The 22,552-nt window shown below is 36.3% G+C and overlaps 2 protein-coding genes across 2 annotated transcripts; one reads left to right on the top strand and one right to left on the bottom strand.

Annotated features, from left to right (window-relative positions):
• The first annotated feature begins 159 nt into the window (after positions 1–159).
• On the top strand, positions 160–17,641 carry LOC135638619 (pyrophosphate-energized membrane proton pump 3-like). Its single transcript, XM_065151821.1, has 15 exons — positions 160–300; positions 820–1,115; positions 1,614–1,817; positions 8,999–9,150; positions 9,252–9,399; positions 9,479–9,611; positions 11,801–11,973; positions 14,087–14,207; positions 14,771–14,958; positions 15,122–15,559; positions 15,770–15,934; positions 16,031–16,186; positions 16,270–16,381; positions 16,507–16,726; positions 17,329–17,641. Exons 2-15 carry the CDS (start codon positions 1,023–1,025, stop codon positions 17,426–17,428), a joined length of 2,403 nt encoding a protein of 800 aa, XP_065007893.1. The 5' UTR covers positions 160–300; positions 820–1,022; the 3' UTR covers positions 17,429–17,641.
• On the bottom strand, positions 3,339–6,734 carry LOC135638618 (uncharacterized). Its single transcript, XM_065151820.1, has 3 exons — positions 5,003–6,734; positions 4,717–4,923; positions 3,339–4,626 (listed from the first exon to the last, which is right to left on the bottom strand). The coding sequence occupies exons 1-3, from the start codon at positions 6,690–6,692 to the stop codon at positions 3,431–3,433; spliced, it is 3,093 nt and encodes a 1,030-aa protein (XP_065007892.1). The 5' UTR covers positions 6,693–6,734; the 3' UTR covers positions 3,339–3,430.
• Positions 17,642–22,552: the final 4,911 nt, after the last annotated feature.

Genomic DNA, 22,552 nt, shown 5'->3' with positions numbered 1-22,552 from the left:
AAGCCTCGGCCGTGGAGTTTTCGTTGGGAAAAGTAGAAAGTCGGCAACAAAAACACTGCCGAACCGGTCCTTGTTGTCTGCCTCCACGGTAAATTGTATTTTCCACAAAAGCCCTCGTATAAGTGTCTTTTTCCACTGAGGACAATACTATTAGTGCGGGCCGTTTCTTTGGTGTGGGTTAATCTCTCTCTCTCTCTCTCCGTGAAATCTAAGATCCGAGGACTCGTCGCCGGGGGATGCTGGTTAGCCGCTGAGATCCGGCCGAAATCCAAGGAGGCGTGCTCGATCGGTGTCGTTTGGGTTTGTCTTCTTCCTCTAAATCCTCTCGCTCTCTCTCTCTCTTCCCCTTTTTCTTTTTTCCAGCTTTTCTTGGATCTCTCGAGTAGAAATTAGGGGAAACGTGTAACATCCCTTTGATGTATGTTTTCCGCTCATGGATAATTGGGAATGGTAGAGTTGTGGATCTTGGATCTTTGAATCGGGAAAGACTGAAGGAACGACGATATTTGCCTATTTTTTATGGTGAAACTTTGAAATAGGTCAGGGAAGACACTGATACCAATCAAAATGGTAAGGGGACGATTCTAATCCGTCCGAATATTTCTTTGGCATGTGAGATCCGAATCGAAAGATTTCCATCAAGAAGACAGAAAAGGATTTTTTTTTTTTTATACTTTCTTTCGTTTTGCTGAACGTTGCATTTAATATTTTGTTTATCTTGTAGCCTGTACATCTTTAGAATAGGTTAGTGATTGAAATTTTTTTCCCTCTTTGGTTCAAAGTGTTGAGTTTGGTGGGATTTTTTTTTTTTTTGGGTAGGAGACAAGCTAGACTTCTGAGTTTGAATTAAGCCACTTCGCAACGGCTTTTGGTTCCTGACTTTGTGATCCGAGCCCCTCCTTAGGGCGTGTGAGTTAAGGCTTTTCAAAATACAGCGACAAGCATCTGGGAGCGACTTACCCCAAGTTGGGGAGTTTGCTCCTTTCCCTGTGGCCCGGAGGGTGAATTCTTCACATTCTGTTATGATGGATGATGCGATGGAAAATGGGATGGGGTCATACCAGGAGAGGCCAAGGACGTTCCCCAGCATGCGGAGCAAATCACATTATCCACTGGTAAGGTCCCTTATTTGGTTTAAGTGAATTGCATTATATTTTTATCTTTTAGTTTATTTTCCTATTTAACTTTTGCTAATTTATTGACTCTTTTACTGGAATAGTGTTGGTATTATGTTTCTCTGTCCTTTTTAATTTAGCTAAAAGAAATATGGATTTTTTAACTTTACTAGCCAAGTTACATCAGAGGTTTTAGACAGATTCCATTACCATTGAACTCTTTTAAAATTGTGTTGTAGCCTCACTTTCGTGGTAGTTTTGTGACAAAATATATATAATGTTCTGTTTCCAAAAGGAACTACTTGTGGTTGCTTGCAATTTACCGTCTTGTAGATAGTTCATTGTCATTCACATGATGTATGCACATATACATAAAGCATAATGATAGAATTGTCTATGCTTCTGTTGTAAAGATGTCTGGAAGCTTTATGTTGTAGGCAACCAACTTTTATCTTCCAAATTTCTAATTTAGTTTTGCTTACTTTATCTTTTCCCCAGATCTTTCGGATGTTACTGGGAATAAATGCCCGTGTTTTGGTTGTCCTTTTGCTTTTGATATTTGGAGCCGTGTTCTATGTTGGAGCTAGTACTTCACCGATTATCATCTTTGTGTTTTCTATTTGTATCATCAGCTTCTTCTTTTCTGTTTATCTCACAAAGTGGGTTCTGGCAAAGGACGAGGGACCTCCTGAAATGGTTCAGGTATTTTATTTAGATGCTTCATATTTGTCCTTTTTAATTTTGCTATGATAGACTTGTGGCTGTAATGCTACTTTATCATGACCTATTGACTTCATTTATCATGGTTTAGATGAACAGTTTGTTCAGTTAGCTAGCTAGTTGTTTATTTATTTATTGATTTCTCTTCTGTATTTCATTTGTGCTAATGAAAAGTTCAAACCATGCAAATATCTAATTGCAATCTTTTTTGTTTCTTTCTTCTGTTCTGTTCTACTGGAATGTAGATCAAGTGCCACCAACATTTTGCTTTACTTTTGCTGCATAACAGCCAGTTTTTTTTTTTTTTTCTAATTAGCAACTAAGTTCCCTGTCTTCCAAGTTTTGCTATATGTTGTAGTTGCTCCATGATCATACTCTTTGCTGAATGCTTGATCACTTCCATTTAGCATTCATTAATTCATATTCTAAATCCCGTTCTTCTTGAGAACTTTTACCTGCATATGGACTGTTATCTTTAATTTAGCATACAACATGAGTTGGCAATGAAATACTTTATGAGCTTTGTCTTGATTCTAAGACGTGAAAGCCTAGCTACTTATAGAATTTTAACAGGAAAAAGGACATTGAAAATGATTTTTAAGTGTTCTAGAATATCTAATGTTTATATTTTCCAAATTTAACTCTTTAACTTTCTATGTAGTAGCCTTTGCTCTTATAAATCTTGATTTAGTTGTCGAGCAAGGTTTTTTAGTGGTCAGGGATGCTTATTCTTTATTTTGGAGTTCTGCTAGGCCCTTTATTTTAGGAAAACTTAAGATCTGTGTTATCTGTAAATTTTTTGTTCTTTTCCCAATGCATATATAATATCAGGATTCAGATTTTGGTCAAAACTTGTGTTACTGATCTAGGATTAAAATCTAGTGTATGGGACCTATGTTGGTTGTTAGCCAGATTGGTGTAGATTTGGTTTGTATCAACATATTGTCACATGATATGCTGGTGCATGCCATGATGCTGAGAAGGAGGAGAGGAAGAGAGGAGAGGTATCCAAGCAGGCAGTATGCGGGTGGGTGGGCATTGTTAGGGAGGTGGACATTGCAAGAGATACGAGTGTGAAAGAGATAGATATTAGATAGAGAGAGTGTGTGTGTGCACGTGTGGTTTAACCCCAACCAAAATGTGCGTGTGTGGTTTAACCCCAACCAAAATGTGCGTGTGTGGTTTAACCCCAACCAAAATAAAAGAGAAAGAGGCTGAACCAGACCAGACCGATAATACATGGTCTCTGTGATATTTAGCAAGGTTCGCCGTACCGTACCGTACCGGCGTTTCGACCCACGCTCGGTACGGTACGGTACGGGTGTACCGACCGGTATACCGAGGTGTACCGAGCGGTACACCCGATTTCACCGATTTAACCCTCCGAAAATACCTGAAAATAAAAAAAAAAGTTAGGATAAGGTTTTCAAGTTACAAATAAATATAGTAATAGTATAAGTTTGACAAAATCAATGTAAATTAGATAAGAATAGCATCACATATCTTTTTCGGGCGGTACGATTTTGTTACAATATAAACTCTAAAATTCAAATGAATTAAATAATCATATATCTAGATATACCTGATTGTTAATTCTACCACCAAAACGAACGACGGGCCTCCACGGGTGGTGGATCAGGGTCCTCGATCCGATACATATCAATATGATACGTTTGTTGGATCCAATCATGAAATTGATCCCATGACATAGTGTATTGATACACCGTATGCCATTGATGCATCAATGTGGTGCTGATCGTAGATTGATCGTCATGAATCATATTTGTTCGAGGCAGCTCTTGAGGCATATATTGATGTTGTTCTGTATCATGCTGTTGCTTAGAAAAGGATGACCAACTATCACCATACTGTTGTTGCCCATATGATTCTCCATAATACGATTGCTGTGAATACGATGAGTCTCTTTCTGTGTCTATATCATGTATGCTCTGTCGCATTTGTTCATATTCATCCACTGCCTTCCCCTTCTCCTTTCCCTTCCGCGCATAAACTTGACCAGTACCTTGTCGAGTTCCATGATCTGAATCTTGAGTGGCATGTGTAAAATATTGCTCCTCAGTCCATTCACCACCCTCAAGTTGTGCAGACGAGACCAACGACTGCCCGGTATCACCGCCATCATCTGTTGAGGCACTGCTGTCCGTGTTGCTATCATGTCTCTGGACCGAGCGAGAAAGAGAATGTGATTGTGAAGGTGTCTCGTCGCCCGACTCGATTCTTTCCAACGATGCAACTGATGCTACTGCCTTCCCCTTTGCCTTTGCACGTTGGGCGGACGAGTGTGACCGTTGGGTATCGGTAGTTCCTCGAGCAGTTTGACTCATACCATGTTGTAATCGAGGGGGATTTTCCACCTGTTGGGGTTGTGCTTCTTCTTCTTCTTCTATTGTCTCGGTGATAAAACGCGAAGGACGCTGAGGATCTCCCGCCTCATCAAGTAGAGGATCCTCTTGGTTCTCTGCTGCTTCAACCCAATCTAACATTGGCTCTGAATCTTCGTTGTAGAATTGGAGGTCAATGGGATCAATATCTGGTTCCTCTGGCTCCTTATCCAACTCAGCACATCGTAATTTTAGCCGCATGTTATAATGGACATATACTAGTTTCTCTAACCGTCTGTAGGAGAGTCTATTGCGGACCTTCGTATGAATCAATGCAAACGTTGACCAATTACGTTCGCAACCACTAGATGTTGTTGTCTGTGAAAGTATACGAATGGCAACCTTCCTTAAATGTGGTGCATCGCCTCCAAATTGTAGCCACCACTCGACTGTAAAAAGATATAAATAAGATTTTATTAGCATAACAAATAATCAACATTAAATATAATTGATAATCAATATGCATAACTTTTTCTCACCAGGATCCATAGTGTAACGGCACGATACAGCTACAACGTCGGAGAATGAACCAATTGTTTCTCGAAATAATCGACCCTCCATAAGAGCATCGGTTGCCTCGGTAGTGTTTGACAAGAGCCGATATATAACATTTCGTAGTGTCGTTAGGAAATTATTTTGCGTTCCGAGAGCATATCGATATTGAATTGCTGGGTTTAGATAATACGCTGCAAAACATAATTTTGTTAGTATGATTTTTTATTATCTAAATAATAATAAATTAAATTATTCTGAATATGAATTTACCTGCATTATGGATATCTTGATCCATATGAACATCGGTCCGACGATCAATGATTCGTACATATTGGTCGGCCTTAAAATCATCTTTGAATGCTTTCCTGACCTCCTCTCTTGCTGAAATCAACATATATTTAAGATACGGCATTTGTGGACGCTTGTCCATATCGACCTTACGGAGGACAATATAAAGTGGTTCCACACCTTTTATGATTTCTGCTATAGTATCCCAAAATCTAGAGGAAAGAATGGCCTTTTCTATCTTCTTTCCATCACTCAATTTTGAATATCTGGATTCAGACCACTCTTGTGAGCTAGCCATTGCCTTCAAGCCTTGCCTTTTTTGCTGTAATGACTTTAATGCAATAAAATTGGTAGCAAACCGAGTAATTCCAGGTCGAAGTACCTCACCATTTACATACTTTTGCATTAATGCGTGGACCCAATGATGATTATATATAAATTTGGTAATTGATTGTGCTCGAGCTACACATTTTTTGACCGCATCCAACTCACCAATATCCTTCAACATTAGATCTATGCAATGAGCTGCACATGGAGTCCAAAACAAAGTTTTTCTTTTTTCCATCAATTGCAAACCGGCCTTTTTGAAATTCGCTCCATTGTCGGTTATTATTTGTACAACATACTGTGGTCCAATCTCCTCTACCATAGTGTCCATCAAGCTCTCAATGTAGTTTGCATCTTGGATCTTTTCAGAAGCATTAACGGACTTATGAAACACCACTCTTCTATTGCAATAAACAAGAAAGTTGATGATACTCATTCTTGTTGGTCCTGTCCAACTGTCACACATCAATGTCACCCCATATTCTTCCCATTGCCTCTTGAAGGATTTGATCCAATCCTTTATTTCTGCCACCTCCTCATCTAAGTATACGCCGTGAATCTCCTTTGGTGTTGGAGGTTGGATCCCCGTGCCAGACTTTTGAATAGAGGAGATCATGCTTTGATAATATGGACCTTTGGCTGTGTTGGCTGGAATCCTATGAAAGTTAAACCATTTTGAGATTGCCTTCCCAATATCCCGTTTTTTTTCTTTTGTGTATGCATCATCAATCCGTGTTTGTTTCGCTGTTTGTGGGGGATAGGCTTGCGGATCAATATCAACAATATCTGGTGCGGACCTCCTGCCAAGACCTCTCATAAAACCACGGAGTCCACCATATCTCATGCTACTAGTTCGGCCTAGCTGAGAAGGAGCAGTTGGTTGCCTTATGCTGGTTGACCTTTGGATTCCACTACCAGTGCCATGCTCAAATTGTGAGTCAGGTCGTCGATGCCTCATTGCTTCATCGACCGTATACTGATGCTCCAATGATGCACGAATCCCAGCTGTGAGATCCGGGTCGACTTCATCGCCGCAACCCTCATACTGATCATAAACCGGTTCCTGTGTAGCCCTATGATATTCTTCCTCAACTCTTGCCTTCTTTTTTAATGTATCTTCCTTTGTTTGTTTAAGCTTGCTTTGAAATAATTTACGGATCTCCGTTGGAACTTTCTTGCATTTTGCAACATCAGGATACCCACCAGCCAAATGCATTTTCACTCGAGTTATTCCTCCACCTTTGCCAATGTAGTCACAATAAATACATTGCCAATGATGACGGTTTCCATCTAGCTTTCGGGCATGAACCCATGCATCATCATGTGGCTGTTCCTTTGGTGCCATGATCCTATCAAATTTAATTCAAATAAACTATAAAGTATAAACATATTAAATTGACCAAATATCGATCATAAATCACTAATCACGACATAAAGTAATTTTATTAAAACATAACTAATTATATTTTATTATCATAAATATGTTACATGCATAAAATAAGTATTAACATCATTAGATACAATAATTACGTGATTAACATAGTTAATTTTTCACTAATTACTTCTCATTCAACACTATAAACATGGCAAACACCCTAATAGATATTAAAGATATTAGATTCACATAAAATCAAATAAATTTCGATTAAATCATCGTTAAAATGACTAATTACAGTATTAAATAACTTTAATAAATTATAATTAAACTTATTTTACCATCATATATATGTTAAATACATAAAAGAAACATTAAATATGTAATTGATATATTAAAGACATTAAATTGATATAAAATCAAATAAATTTTGATTTAATCATCATTAAAATAACTAATCGCAGCATTAAATAATTTTAATAAAATTTAATTAAACTTATTTTACTATGATAAATATTATTCAATATTTACTATGCATGAAAAACACTAACCATAATCTTAAATATCTTAATTACTCTCTAATTAAAGAAAACGAATACATACCTCTTGATTAGAAAGTTCTTCCTCTTGATCTTTCCAAATTAGTCTCAATTGAATTCACAAATCGTTATTTTATAGAGTTTAGGAGAGAAAAGAAAAGTTTGAGAGAGAGTTTAAGAGAGTATAATGAAATAGGGGAGAGAAGATTGGTTTAAATAGGAGGAGAAAGGGCTCCAACGGTCAATTTGACCGTTGGAGCACTGTAGCACTGCTACAGTGTGGTAACGGTCGATTTCGACCGTTACCGAGTGGTACCGGTCGAAATCGACCGTTACCGAGTGGTACCGGGCGGTAACGGTCGAAATTTCGACCGTTACCGCCCGATATTAGGGTTTTTGGGTGTACCGCCCGGTAGCGGGCGGTCCGTGTACCAGTCACCTATCGGACCGGTACGTACCGCCCGTACCGAGCGGTACGATTCGGTAAGTCAATCCTTGATATTTAGAACCCTGACAATTTTTCTTTCTCGTTTCCTTTTCCAATAACCTTGAGACAATTGATCGTGGTTTCTTCTCAGCCCATTGATTTTTTCTTTTATATAATCTTTTTCCTTCCCAAACTTATTGTTTGATATCATCTGGCCAATATTGGGGAATTATTAATAATATGGAGATAGAATGCACTACCACTGCCACTATCACCCATAAAACAGAGGTCCGATTGTCCTTTTTTGTGGCACTAGCTGGTGCATTTGGAGTGGGAGAAATGTCAGTTGCTTCAATAGCAATAATCCCCTGAGTTCTGAAGCCTTTGATAATCCCGATATCTTTCTACTGATCTTGTGAATTCTCACTTTTGGTGCCCTAAACAAGAGTCCTTGAGCATGACCTTTCCACTCCTCGTGCTATTTTTTTTGTTATATTTGATTTCCAGTCGTTTAATGCTTTTACCTTTATTTTGTTTACATAATGAAATAGAGATTAATGGATTTGTAGTATTCATCTTATGATACCTCTACCCACTTGGAACCTTGATCCAGGTTCCTTGTGCTGCTTCATGATATATTTGCATCTTCTATTATTATGGCACATGACTCAGAATGTCAAAATTGGACATCTAATGACTTCAGAGCTACTTGTTTTTACAGCCATGAACTAACAAACTCTAAAATCCTTCAAGAAAAAGTACAAAATGACAAAAGCACTCCAGAGTAGAAAGGGCAATGCGTTCATACCTCTCATGTTTAATACTACCATTGTTACTGTTCCAAGTAGGTACATGGTTAATTATTTAGTTAGATCAAAATGTTTTATTTAATATTGATAGCGGCCTAAATAAGTATCTTTTTGTATGTAGCATGATTCTAAATATGATGAACTAACCAAGCCTTCCCACCTTCTAATATGAACCAAGCTAATTGGTGTACCTCTACCCATATAACCATATCACAACCTAGAACATTATGGATGTCTTTTTTTTTTCACTCCACAGAAAGAGAATAAAAAAGCTATTCATTTTTTACTGTGTGTCTATTTTAGATTGTGTTTATTACAATGCTTTCTTTAACTGATTATTTATTATGTCCTCCAGAAAATAGGAGTAACTAATATATATAATTTAGTGTACCTGAGGTCTTTTTATATGTATAGTATTTTCTTGACTTATTATAGATTTCCAGTTTAATGTTCTACCTGCTAACTTATTATATCTCTTTCACCTTTTCCTTCATTCTTTAGATATCTGAAGCCATTCGAGATGGGGCTGAAGGTTTCTTCAGGACTCAATATGGAACCATTTCTAAAATGGCAATGGTGCTGGCACTTGTGATTCTTGGTATATATCTATTTCGTAGTACCACTCCACAACAGGAATCATCTGGGCTCTCCAGGTGCTTTTTCACTCCATCTCATGTCTTTATTTGCATCTAAGACATGCCATACTTTCTAATTCTTTTCTTTATCTCAACTCTATTTGTTATTTGACATTTAGGTCAACATCTGCATACATTACGGTTGCTGCCTTTCTTCTTGGAGCTTTATGTTCAGGAATTGCAGGATATATTGGGATGTGGGTGTCTGTTCGTGCAAATGTTAGAGTCTCCAGTGCTGCACGGCGTTCTGCACGAGAGGCCTTGCAGGTTCCGTAAATGCTTTTTCATCTCTTAGTATGTTACTTTCTTACTGTAGTTATACATTGAACAATTAGTTTTATAGCAGATTGCTGTTCGTGCTGGTGGTTTCTCGGCAATTGTTGTTGTAGGCATGGCTGTAATAGGTGTTGCAGTTCTATATGCAACATTTTATGTGTTCCTAGAGGTTGATTCTCCTGGTTCAATGAAGGTTACAGATCGTAAGTACTTGCAGAAACTTGCTCTAAAAGCTATAGATTATATTGTGATGCTATTTTCATTATGGATTGTTAGATACTTGTAATATGTTGTACTCTACTATGATTGTGTAAGTATAGTGTCTTACACCATGTTTTGTTTGATTTTTGATATTTGAGCACCATGAGAAAGTTGCTATTGCAATCTAGATGTTAAGAGTTTTGAGTCAGAAACTATTTCTTTGCATTCTTTGCATGTCATGTAAGGCTGTGGCTGTTTATATTTGCATCTATTTTGCTCCTGCATTGGCAGAACCTCATCCACTGGATTGTCCTCTTTTATCTTCATAATTTTGTAGCCATGTTGACATGTATCATCCTTCTTTGTTGTAGCTCAGAGTTTATTCTGTTGAAAATATCATTTGCAGGTGGAAGATTTTGATTTGACATGTTTTTATTACCTTTTTTTTTAATTATGTGCTTTTAGGTACCTTGTTCAAAGAATTAAGATGTCACCACTTTCTGTCTTGATTTTGTATTTATAAGCGCAATTTAATGGTTTGTAATCATTCGAGTTCGTCAAATGGAAAATCATTTATGCTTTTTACTCTAATGTTAAGGTTTCCTGTATTAGTTTTCTGTAAATTTCCGTTTGATCTAGAATCACCAAAATATAGGAATAGCTATTATATATTTCGTTCTATCTGATCTTAACAATTATGTTGTTGACAGGGATTGTATTAACTAGATGAATTATGTGCACAAAATATCGGTTTATTGTTAATACTGGTCGGCAGTTGGAAGTTGGAACATTAGGGTTTCAATGCGGACCAACATGCTCATAGTCTGTATGAGTTGGAACTGTCCAGGATAGTGAGAGAGGGAGAAAAGAGGGGAGAAGGAGAAGAGGACCGGTGGATGTGCACTAATGTGGCGGATGAAGCGGTGACCCTTATGAGGAGGAGCCTGTGACGGTGACCTGACGAAGAGGAGATGGTGGCAGCTTGTTGACAGGGACAAAGACACGGGGGAGGAGAAGAAGAGGAGAGAGAGAGATGCGTGGAAGAGAGAAAGAAAGGGAGAGAGAAAGAAAGTGTGAGAGGTGAGAAAGAAAGAAAAAGAAAAAACATATAATTGTCAAAAGCTGTAAAAAATTAAAGAAAAAAAAGGAGTATTGAGCAATAAGCTTCCTGACTAGTACCCCTGTTTTTATTATTAAAATTGGACAATAAGCTCAGTAAGATAACCATATTGGATGGTAGGCCTGGTATGAACTGAAACCAGGCAAAAACTGGTGATCTGCGCATTGATTTATGAGAAGACCAGTAAATGCCATCCCACAACGACCATACAACCAGTTTTTGAAACCTTGACATTGCAAGTTAAAATCCTTTTATTATGTGGAAATATATAAGATTTGGGAGCAATGTAGAAACTAATGAAACAGTATTGTTAAAAAAAAATGGTCCTATATTTTCTATGGTTAAGAAGCCAATTAATTTAGGTAGATGAAGGATATCGGAAAGATGCAAAGAGAGGGAGAAGATGCTGTTAGTACAGGAAAATGCTGCTTATTCTTGTTTACTATCTTTTGAAGATAGTAATTAAGGAGAGATATCTAGAAGTTTTAGCCTTTAATTTAAGTCGCTAGTCATTTAGGATAAGTTTAAAGGTAGATTGATCACTGTCCCTGTAACTGTTGGTCAGACTAATATGTGTTTCTCCTGTCTTTAAAATAGTAATATTCTTTCCTGCCATGGATCTATCAGCTCATCGCTCATTTGCTCTACATAAAGGATCAACTTGCTAAGATGCAGAGGTTAGAATATAAGAGAGTTAACAACAGTTTTTGAAATGTAAATTAGCATTCTTTTTCTTTCTACCAATCTAGTATCTTCTAGATTTTAAAAAAGAAGGCCTCCTGTTCTTTCCTTCCAAATGTTGCACTAGTTCTGATGTGGCCCAGAGAAAAGGGTTTTCTTTCCTTCCAAATGTTGCATTAGTTCTGATGTGGCACAAAATAAGGAGGCTACATCCTAATTTCTCTACTACCACTTCTAAAATAAACACCTTCCATATTTTTTGAACCCAGACAAGCCTAAAAAGGCAGTGATCAAGGGTGAATTCAGGAAAATAAAATATATGCTCCAATAAAAAATTCAATTTCATTTAGCTCATGACAGTCTGACTTTCTGTTCAATGATTTTATGCAGTACCTCTTCTTCTTGTTGGATATGGTTTTGGTGCTTCGTTTGTTGCACTTTTTGCTCAGCTGGGTGGTGGAATATATACTAAAGCAGCTGATGTTGGAGCCGATCTTGTTGGGAAAGTGGAGCAAGGAATACCCGAAGATGATCCACGAAATCCTGCTGTTATTGCAGACTTGGTACTTTCAAGTTTCAATAACTTAATACTTGTCATGCTTGGCTACTTATTTTCTGAACGTTATCTGAGTGCTTCTTTTATTATGTTAATTATTCAGTGATTCAACATCAGTTTCCACTTGAATTGTTGTTTTGCTGCTTGCATTATGATATAAATTTGTATATCATACCTTTGTTTTATTTATCTCTAGCATGAACATCAGTTGGTAGTTCTCTTTTTTCATTCTTTAGATTTCCACGTTGTTAAATGTTATTTGCAGCTTTTTTCCCAGACTTTGGAATCATGAGAATTACTTTTCTTTCATAAAAGAAAATTTTAAATATCAATGCATAATGTCTAATTCATTTGTCTAATGGAGCAGGTCTACAGTGAATTATCTATTTGAATTCATGAAATTAAGTGACACCACAAGTGAATACTTAATATTCATCAAAATTGGCATGTAAAAAGAATTTAAAAGGCGTTTTCAAGTTTCATCACTAATATGAAAGTAATAAAAGTCTTGCAATTGGAGTTTCAAAACATTTATTACTTTGAATCATGGATTAGCAGTCCGGACAACTATCTGGAGGTGAGCCAAGCTCAACGGGGTGGTTCAGGTCTGGTACGCAGGTTACAACCCTGTAACCTGTTATCAGGCCTGGGCGGTAAGCCCATTCGGTGGTGACCCCAGCCAAAGAGACCTGTATCCTCTTCTTTAGTCTTCCTCTCATACACCCTCTCTCATTGACTTTCATTTGCTTCTAAATCTCTCTTAAATCTCTTTCAACTCTCTTACAAAATCATTCAAGAACATCCAAGAGAGGGCTATTTGCTCTTTAAGAAGATTCAAGCCCAAGATCTGGTATGATTTCTCTTTGAATCAAGTTAGATTTGAACTTAATCTCTAAGGTAATTGACTAATTTCATGTAATTAGGTTAGGGTTTATGCTTTCTTTTCCAATCTTGATGTAGATCTATTCCATATAGACCTAATTTAGGGTTTGATTTACACTAATCAAGCCTCATTTCTTGTAGATTCGTATCTAACTTTGTCCTTTGATGATCTAGCCTATATCTAGGTTAGATACTGCTTGTGATCTTTATCGGATATATATTTGGATATAGTATTTATTGTTTTGTAGATTGAAATCATTATGGTTATTGTTATCAATATTGATTTTATTTTCCAAGAAAAAAAAAGAGAAAGAATGCCAAATTAGTTTTTTTTGTTTTTGTTTTTTGGCCCTTTTTATATTGTGATATGTTTTTGCATAGCATGTGTTAGTACATCAACTCGTACCAGGCCCGTAGTTGTCCAAGCCTGGACCGGTATGGTCTGGTACATGAAATTGAATTCCTTGTTTTGAATAAACTTCAATTCAAAGTATGTTCTTCCAAATGATTATTATAACTGTTAGTCCATCTTCTGATTCAAGTACTGTAGTGTACAGAAACATGATAAACATCTAAAGAAAAATACCATAGCTCTGGTAAGGTGCAATAATAATATTGGAATAAAAAATTCTGAGTCTTGTTTTCTTGTGCACTACTTGAGAACTTTCTTATAATTGTTCTGCCTTTAGAATTATATGGTTTTAGAAACATAAAATCAGTTAGAAACATTGATTGAAAATCCCAATAGTCAATAGAAACTTTAGCACATCGAAATACTTTACTCAGAGAGCTTTAACTACTTTGGCCATTGTATGTTATGGATGTTTGTAATATATTCCACGGACTTGTTTGTAAAATTTACAGGATGTAGGGATTCACTGGTTTTGGGAGGTAGTTGAAAAACCAAAGCAAGTTTTTCAGAGGTGTGGCTTTTTAGAAGGGATCAACCTAAGCTTGCCTTCCCTTTTTTATTATTCGACAATTCCTGATGAAGGAGACTATTAAGTCCAAAAATAACACCTACTGGAGAGACAGTTTGTCAATAATGATTTTATTTTGATGCTTCTCTGTTCTACATACATTTAACCTAAAACATGTGTTATTTTGTTAAGAAACATGTTTTCTACATCTAAGACATTCATAGACTGGTTGACAATGTGATTCTGTTTCTTGTATTATATCCTTTTCCTTTGCAATTATTTCCTATAAAATTTTAACTAAGGTGGGCTTACTTAAAGGTTGGTGATAATGTGGGGGACTGTGCTGCCCGAGGTGCTGATCTATTTGAGAGTATTGCAGCAGAGATAATCAGTGCTATGATACTTGGAGGAACAATGGCTCAGCGCTGCAAAATTGAAGGCAAGAGATGATATTTAGTAGAAGTCAATTTTTGTTTCATTCATTTTTTGTTGCAACCCTACAGAACTGCCTCCACAATCCACATTTAATTTGTTAACATACAGCATGTCATTATGCAGCAATGTTTTTCTCTCTGATCCATGCTTTGCATATCATATGTTTCATATTCTCTATGATATTTAGAATCTTCTTGCATTTCTGATTAGATGTTATAATGCATACTGAGGGTTCTAGATTACATGATGCTCTATATTGTAATCTTTGTAAAATTTAAAATGAATTAAATTAGTTATCAAGACCAAGGTAAGTGCTGCATGGTTTTTTCTATTTTTTTCGTCAATATTGGATGATGGGATTAAGGTTTTGCCTTAATTATAGGATTATGGTTTTGCCTGATGCTTGCTATATGCCATTATTTCTGGATTAGCCCACTTATTTCAGTTGCAAATCAAAAGTTGTTTCCATAGAATAAGATTTCTGTTGATTTATGATGTTATAAACTCCATTTCTCACAAATCTTAACATGAACCTCATGCTAAATGAAGTTTCTTTTTTCTATGCAGATCCATCTGGGTTTATATTATTTCCTCTTGTTGTGCATTCTTTTGATTTGGTGGTATCATCCATTGGAATACTGTCAATCAGGGGTACACGTGATCCTGGGCTAATTGTTCCTATTGAAGACCCAATGGCTATACTTCAGAAAGGCTATTCTGTCACGATTGTTTTGGCTGTTTTGACATTTGGTGTGGTAAGCAACTTAACTGTACAGATGCCTACCTAACATGCATTATTAACACTCACTTGAACTTCCAGTTTGCTACTTTTAGCATTTAGTGTAGTGGTTGTTCGACTATTGAAATATCCTGAAGTATTAGCATTTTATTTACATGTTTCTTTTTTATCTTTCACAGTCTACTCGATGGCTCCTTTACACCGAACAGGCACCTTCTGCTTGGCTAAATTTTGCCTTATGCGGATTGGTAGGAATAATGACAGCATATGCCTTTGTTTGGATCACAAAGTATTACACTGATTACAAGCATGAGCCTGTTCGTGTTTTAGCACTTTCTAGTGCTACAGGTCATGGAACTAATATAATTGCTGGTGTTAGCTTGGGACTGGAATCAACAGCCCTTCCTGTTCTAGTAATAAGCATAGCTATTATCAGTGCATTTTGGCTGGGACATACATCAGGTCTGGTAGATGAAACTGGAAGTCCAACTGGTGGTTTGTTTGGCACAGCTGTAGCAACAATGGGAATGCTTAGCACTGCTGCATATGTTCTCACCATGGATATGTTTGGTCCTATAGCTGACAATGCTGGTGGGATTGTGGAGATGAGTCAGCAGGTACGGACCATTGATGAGTATAATTAAATTATTTCATGTGTTGATTGGACATATGTGAATGCTATTCTTTTTTTGTGCTTTTTGTAAAATCAATATCTGTCCATTAATGTTAAATTTTGGTAGATAGGCCAGGTGATGCTGACATAAGGGCACTAAACCATTTGCTTCCTTATTTAGAGTGTTCTAACATGTCAACTTCTTTGTTTGTAGCCTGAAAGTGTTCGGGAAATCACAGATGTTCTAGATGCTGTAGGTAACACTACCAAAGCTACTACTAAAGGATTTGCTATTGGTTCTGCTGCACTTGCTTCCTTCCTTCTTTTCAGTGCATATATGGATGAAGTTGCTTCGTTTGCTCATGTTTCTTTTAAAGAGGTACAATTGCTGGTCAAATTCATGCATTTAAATATATTTTGCATCATAATTTTTTCGGATATCTTTGTCTGAACATCTTCACTGGTGGATTTTTAGGTTGATATTGCAATTCCAGAGGTTTTTATAGGAGGCTTATTAGGTTCCATGCTTATATTTCTATTTAGTGCCTGGGCCTGCTCTGCTGTTGGAAGAACTGCACAAGAGGTTGTAAATGAAGTCCGTAGACAATTTGTTGAGAGGCCTGGTATCATGGTGAGTAACCCAGTTACCTGATTTGTCATGCCATGTAAATTTTCATACTTTGATAATGATACTAATATAACGTGCACATCCAGGAATACCAAGAAAAACCAGATTATGGCCGTTGTGTTGCCATTGTGGCATCTGCATCACTGAGAGAAATGATAAAGCCTGGTGCTTTGGCAATTATATCTCCAGTTGTAATTGGTGAGTCTTGTGTTGTAAAAGTAGGGCATCTCTGTTGGTTTTTACATATTATGGTTTATGAGGCCAGAAGAAAGTTTAAACTCCATGGTTCATGATTTGAGGAGGACATTTTATTTGGTTGGCAGGATTCATCTTCCGGTTATTGGGCCACTATACTGGTCGACCACTTCTTGGAGCCAAAGTTGTGGCTTCAATGCTTATGTTTGCGACAGTGGCTGGTATTCTTATGGCTCTCTTTCTTAACACTGCTGGAGGTGCATGGGATAATGCCAAGAAATATATAGAGACTGGTGCACTTGGAGGCAAAGGCAGTGACTGCCATAAAGCGGCTGTAACTGGCGATACGTAAGTTATTGAGCTTTAAGTTTCTGTTTTTTGCTTCTTTCAGTTGTTTTTGACTTTTTTTTTAATTTGTTGCTTGCAGCATGTATGGCTATTATAGATGTTATCAATTTATACTTCAAAACTCTATATTACTGTCCAAGATTATAATGGTTGTAGGTTGGAACTTGAGACGTCTTAGGAAACATATCTTCGTTTAAACTTGAAGACAGTTCAAAAATAGCAAACAAGAATATAAGATGACAATTGAAGAACATGTGAAATCAGAAATTTAAGTTGGGACCAAGTATTGTTTTAGGATTTGATCAATATTTCATTAGTTAAGGTTATATTTTCCCAGTTTAAAGAGGCCTGGTGGTTCTAGAAGAGTTGATTTTGAATATTGGAACAAAGTTACTAGCTTGGGAGATGTGCTTCAAGCAGTTTTACTGATCTTACAATGCATTTTTTATTAGGTGCAAGAAATAGAAATAAACTTTGTTAAAAATAATAGTTCAGGTCTGTAATACTCATTTTAGCAAACAATGATAAATAGTATGTTCTAGAATATAGGAAAATCAATGCATTTTTAGCCAAGTACTGAAGTGGGTTTCGTACACCTGCAGAGTTGGAGATCCCTTCAAAGATACTGCTGGTCCTTCGCTACATGTTCTCATTAAGATGCTGGCGACCATCACCTTGGTCATGGCGCCTGTGTTTTTGTGATCAAACGACTTCTACCATAACCAAATATACAAAACCCTGCTGTAGCTGCAGTCTTCAGAACGTGGTGGCAACTGGATCGAGAATATAGTAGCTGTTTTTTCGTTGCTGATGTAGAGCGATATTGTAAAGACTACCCATTGCAAGGTTTCGTGCTCACATTCTTTACTGATGATATATGGATTAATCATAAAAGCCAACAATGTTTAGACCAAACCCACAATGGTTCCATGGATGCTGACTATTGTTTCTAGATTACCGTCTCTTGCAGTTTCTTTTTGTGGCTTCTTAGTGGAGTGCACAACCATGAGACAGCAACCAAGGTGATGGGCACTTGGACCGTCTTGTCAGACCTAGTTGCCGTTTGCAGGTTTAGTTAACGAGAGTCTGATGTATATGCCTCCATTTGGCTTTGTTCTCCACCAGAGAATAAATGCATCGAGATCAGAATTCTCTGCATGTTCTTCCTCCTCTCTTCCTCCGCTTTCCGCCGGTGGAGAAGGAGATTGCAATACAAGCCGAAAGCGATGGGTTTTTTGTTTTGTTTTGTTTTGTTGTTGTAAAATATAAAATTATTATATAAATTTATAATATTTAAATTAAAATTAAATATCATAGATTTAACAAAATGATTAGAATAAAATGAAATATTCTATAAATAACAAAGTACTCTATAAAAAAAGAATATTATATCATGGTTCATGATAATATAATATTTTTTATTTATATAATTAAAATTATTTATTATTATTATTATATTATAATTAAATTTGAATAATATGATTGTCTTGTCAAAATAAATTATATGAGTAATTTTGGATTGCATCAGAGAAGAGTAACAATACTGTAGTACATAAAAAATGTTGTAGTATATAAAAATGAAGCATGATATTGATAATATATAGTCGTTATGATTCACATTGTTAATGAGAAGTAATATAGTATTATTGTATTTATTAGATTTATTAGCTTATTTTTAAAATTCATTCACGTATAAATGATTTTCAAAATTTCAGAATCCAATTGGATTCTAGCAATCCAATAAAAGAACTAAAATTATGATTATACTCATCATATTTATAACAAAAATTATCACGTCGGATTTAATAATTTTAATATTTTTCTCTAATTATCTTTTGATTTAATTTATATATACTTGAAGATGTCAACAACTTGAGACCTTACATGAATTATATATGTATATATTTCTCCACTAAAATATAAAATATGGAGTGACCAGTATATATAGTCTCAAGGAGTTCATGAAACTATATTTCATTCTAATATTTGATTATAGGATCATTGTAAACTCAAGATTTATATTAATTCTCATTATACAAAATTTAAAAGTGAACTTTTATTGAATTATAAATATATTAAGTTTATAATAACTAAAGCAAAAATAATATCCTAACAATTCTACGTAAAAAAAGTTAAACTTATAAAATTGTAGAAACAAAACATACATTCTCAAAATCAATCAAATAAATTATCTCTAGGCATAAGCGATGATTTCTTGTAACGATGAATATTTTATTCTCTTTTAGTTTCCATGATAAATTAAATATTTATTATTCGAAACATATGTTGAAGCATCAATATCAATCTATTAAATATTAGAAAATAACTTATATAACGTTTGATAAAAAACCTTTAAATATTAGGTTCATACATTTTCCTTTCAAATCAAATATTATAGTTATCTTCACATAACCTTTTTTTCAATAGAAATAGCACTTTACTATGTAGATTTTCCTTTTACGAACTCAAGTGATTTACGCTTCAACTTTATTTTATTATTATATATTCTTTAAGTAGTATCCAAAATATTATGAGTATTATCTATTTTTATCTTAATTTTTTCTATTAGTTAGCTCATTTAAGTTTCACTTATTCTTAATTTTATTATAATAACTTTTAAATAAGTCAAACTAAAAAGAAATAAATTAATAATAAATTATATGAAAAAAGATTTAACCACATTCATGTCTATTGCTCTTGAGCTGATGGGTTTGTCAATCATATTAAAGATATAATCTTGAATCCTTTAAATACCATCATACTAAATTTTGATCTTTCATTAATACGTCGATTTATTCATAAATTTAAATTGATCATTAAATATTCTAGCACACTAGTTATACACTATAATAAATTATAAATATTATTAATAATTATCATAAAATCAAGTCTCTTAAATTTTTTTGATCATTTATCTTAATTATTTATTCTAGAATTTTTAGTAGTTAAGTTTGTGATCATTTCAATTAATCTAATTAAGGTTTTACGTACCTAATGTAAATTATATATGCTTAAGTCATTTAAAATTAATTAATCTAAAAATCATACCGATATTTATAAGGATAGAATGAAAGAAATATCACTAATTGCGCAGCCCTATCCCTGTGTGACCTCCTTACTATGCGTGGTTGTGCCCTCGCCGTTGAGTAGCACCACCGCTGCACTGCAGAGCGACTACCATAGTGAGCAACTGTTCGCTGCTGTGTTGCGGAGCGATCGCTGTAGTGCCTAAGCAAGGCACTACCATCATTACGGTGTGCAACCTGCATGCTGTCTGTGGTTCATCCGCCAGGGTGCAATGTTTCCCCTTTCCATCGGACTCCTTCCCGCGAGACCCAAAAGATTGTCGTTCATCCGTCGCGACTCCTTTCCACGACATCCTTCAACTCCAACATCAACGGCTCGCTTCCGCCCATTCTAGTAACACAACACTGTTGCCCCTTGCTATGCTATCAGCAACAGCCACTTTCACTGTGTGCCGTCGCCTGGCAACAGTGTCCCGTGTTGTTGTCTACCACCTGCAAAAGCCTTGCCGCATGCAGCAGCATCGCCTGTGCAGTGCACGATGCAACCATCACCACATCGCTCGGCCTTATGCGATAATTGGTTTGGACCAACAGCCTTGAAGTTGTGTTTTTGTTTATGAAAACAAATAGATCATGTGAGGCAAACATCACATGATCAGAAATAAAAACATCTGTTCATAAAAAAAAAGATAATAATAATAGATCTTATTCAAAATAGATCTAATGTACAAATGGATCAGAAATAGATCGCACAAATATATCAAAAATAGATCTAGTTTCTTTAATAATCTACTATTACTTAGATGTCATTAATATAGATATGAAACTAATTGTGAGAAATATTATTATTATGTAAAAATTTAATTCTATGATTGAAATCAAATATCGTAGATATGAGATAAAATATGCATTCCTTTTAGACATGATAATCAAAAAGGTACTATCGTGAATTTGTATAAGAAAAAAATAAGCTAGAATCGTATTATCTTCTCTTATTATCTTCTCTTACTATCATTTACAGGATTGCTATGAGATATTGATCATGGACAAAGAAGAGATAATAAAAGATAGGTAATTTCTCAATAATAACACTTATTTATATATCCGTATATTCAGAGTTTTTTATAGATCTTTTCTTTTATAGGTCGATGTAGAGGATACAAGATGATTAATTATGAGAGTTTTCTCAACATCTTTATCTTTTAAAGAAGTCTAATATAATTAGAATTTTTTCTGATCGATCATTATAATTAAATTAGAATTAAATTTATAATATATCTTAAATCATATAACCTAACCGTTGTTGGTCGGAAGGGACGACGTTATGACCCGGTCGAAAAGAGTTGTTGATATGGATATGGAACAGTGGTTGTGCATGGTCCAGCTCGAGGAAGACAGACGGGTTTCACGCCGGTTTTCTCAACTACGACCGCTTGTGCATCCTTCAAAAAGGCAGTGCTCCGTTCCACGTCATAGTACATGACATAAACGTTGCAGAGACAGAGAAGGACACTGCAGCAGCACGAGAAAGGGCGGGCATTTCATGACTAAATCTCTGGTCCTTCCACCTCCTGCCATTGCCACATCCAGGACTCCCTCACTGCGTCACGGTAAGCAGCATCGCATCTCTCTTCCACACAGCTTCCCGTCATCATTTCACGGATCTACCAGTCTCACCTGCCTGCTTCCTGCCCTACGTGGTGCATTCAAATTCCGGCGTGGTCTATGACCATCCCGCTTTGTCTCCGTGCTTGTGATCGACTGCTGTCCTGGAGATTCGCGATAGGACTTGCCGACGGCGAATCACCGTGTGCACGCATACGGGGGCAGACGAGGGAAAGCTTCTTGGCCGGAGACGGAGAAGCCGTTCCCACGAATCGAGGTGATTTGCTTGGTGCTAATAACACCGGAGAGAGTAATAAAAGAATCAAATTATTCTAAGAATTGATACGTTCACTCTTCGGATGACGAGATAGATCATCACGAGCAGGTTGACAGATTGAGGCGTAATAATGGGCATCGACTCTGACGTCAGGACAACATCAATCGAGTCGGGTGTCAAGCACGACTCGTTCGATTTGCATGTTACTATCACGTGCCACACCTCTCTCTATGTCTGCCATATCCGTATCAGTGTGTAATTGTGCGGGGCCCTTCGGCAAGAGTGGGCCCTCCCAATTTCTGTCCATGGGTTGGCGCTTTGGCAGAAGACAGCCGACACGCAACGTGGAGGTTGTCAGGTCCGACTGGTTCTGCATGCAACCCACGCCGTGCCACACAAAAGCAGTCCCATCGCCCTCTCTGTTCGTGCGAGTTCATCCGCAAAATCCAAGTATGCGTCGGAAATTTCCGTGTCATGCTCGACGGCATCAAGGTGTCTTATTAGAATTTCATCCTTATCTTCTTCGAACACATAATCCTATTGAAACAAAAAAATTATCACACGATCTTACAATAAAAAGAATAATTTAGCATGATGTCATAGCAAAACAAGACAAGTATAAAGTCAATCCTGCCAACTACGTATTAACGTGGGAGCCAATCTAGTCAGTCTAGAGGAACGCAAAATGCATAAATGATTAAATATTATGTTTAAATTAAATGCAGCACTCACAAGAACATGATCTATAACTATTAATTATTTGATAAGCTTACGTGACCCTCATCAGGACGCCTGCCACATACTGGTGGTGCAACATTCTTTGTATCATGTAAAGTTTTGGGTAACCAAAGATCATAAGCTCCTCGATCCAATCTAACCAGCTTTTCTCTTCTCTTATATATATATATAGACACATGC

The sequence above is a fragment of the Musa acuminata genome, chromosome BXJ3-5 (genome assembly GCF_036884655.1).
Source record: "Musa acuminata AAA Group cultivar baxijiao chromosome BXJ3-5, Cavendish_Baxijiao_AAA, whole genome shotgun sequence".
Lineage (NCBI taxonomy): Eukaryota > Viridiplantae > Streptophyta > Magnoliopsida > Zingiberales > Musaceae > Musa > Musa acuminata.
This window is presented reverse-complemented; position numbering and strand designations above follow the sequence as displayed.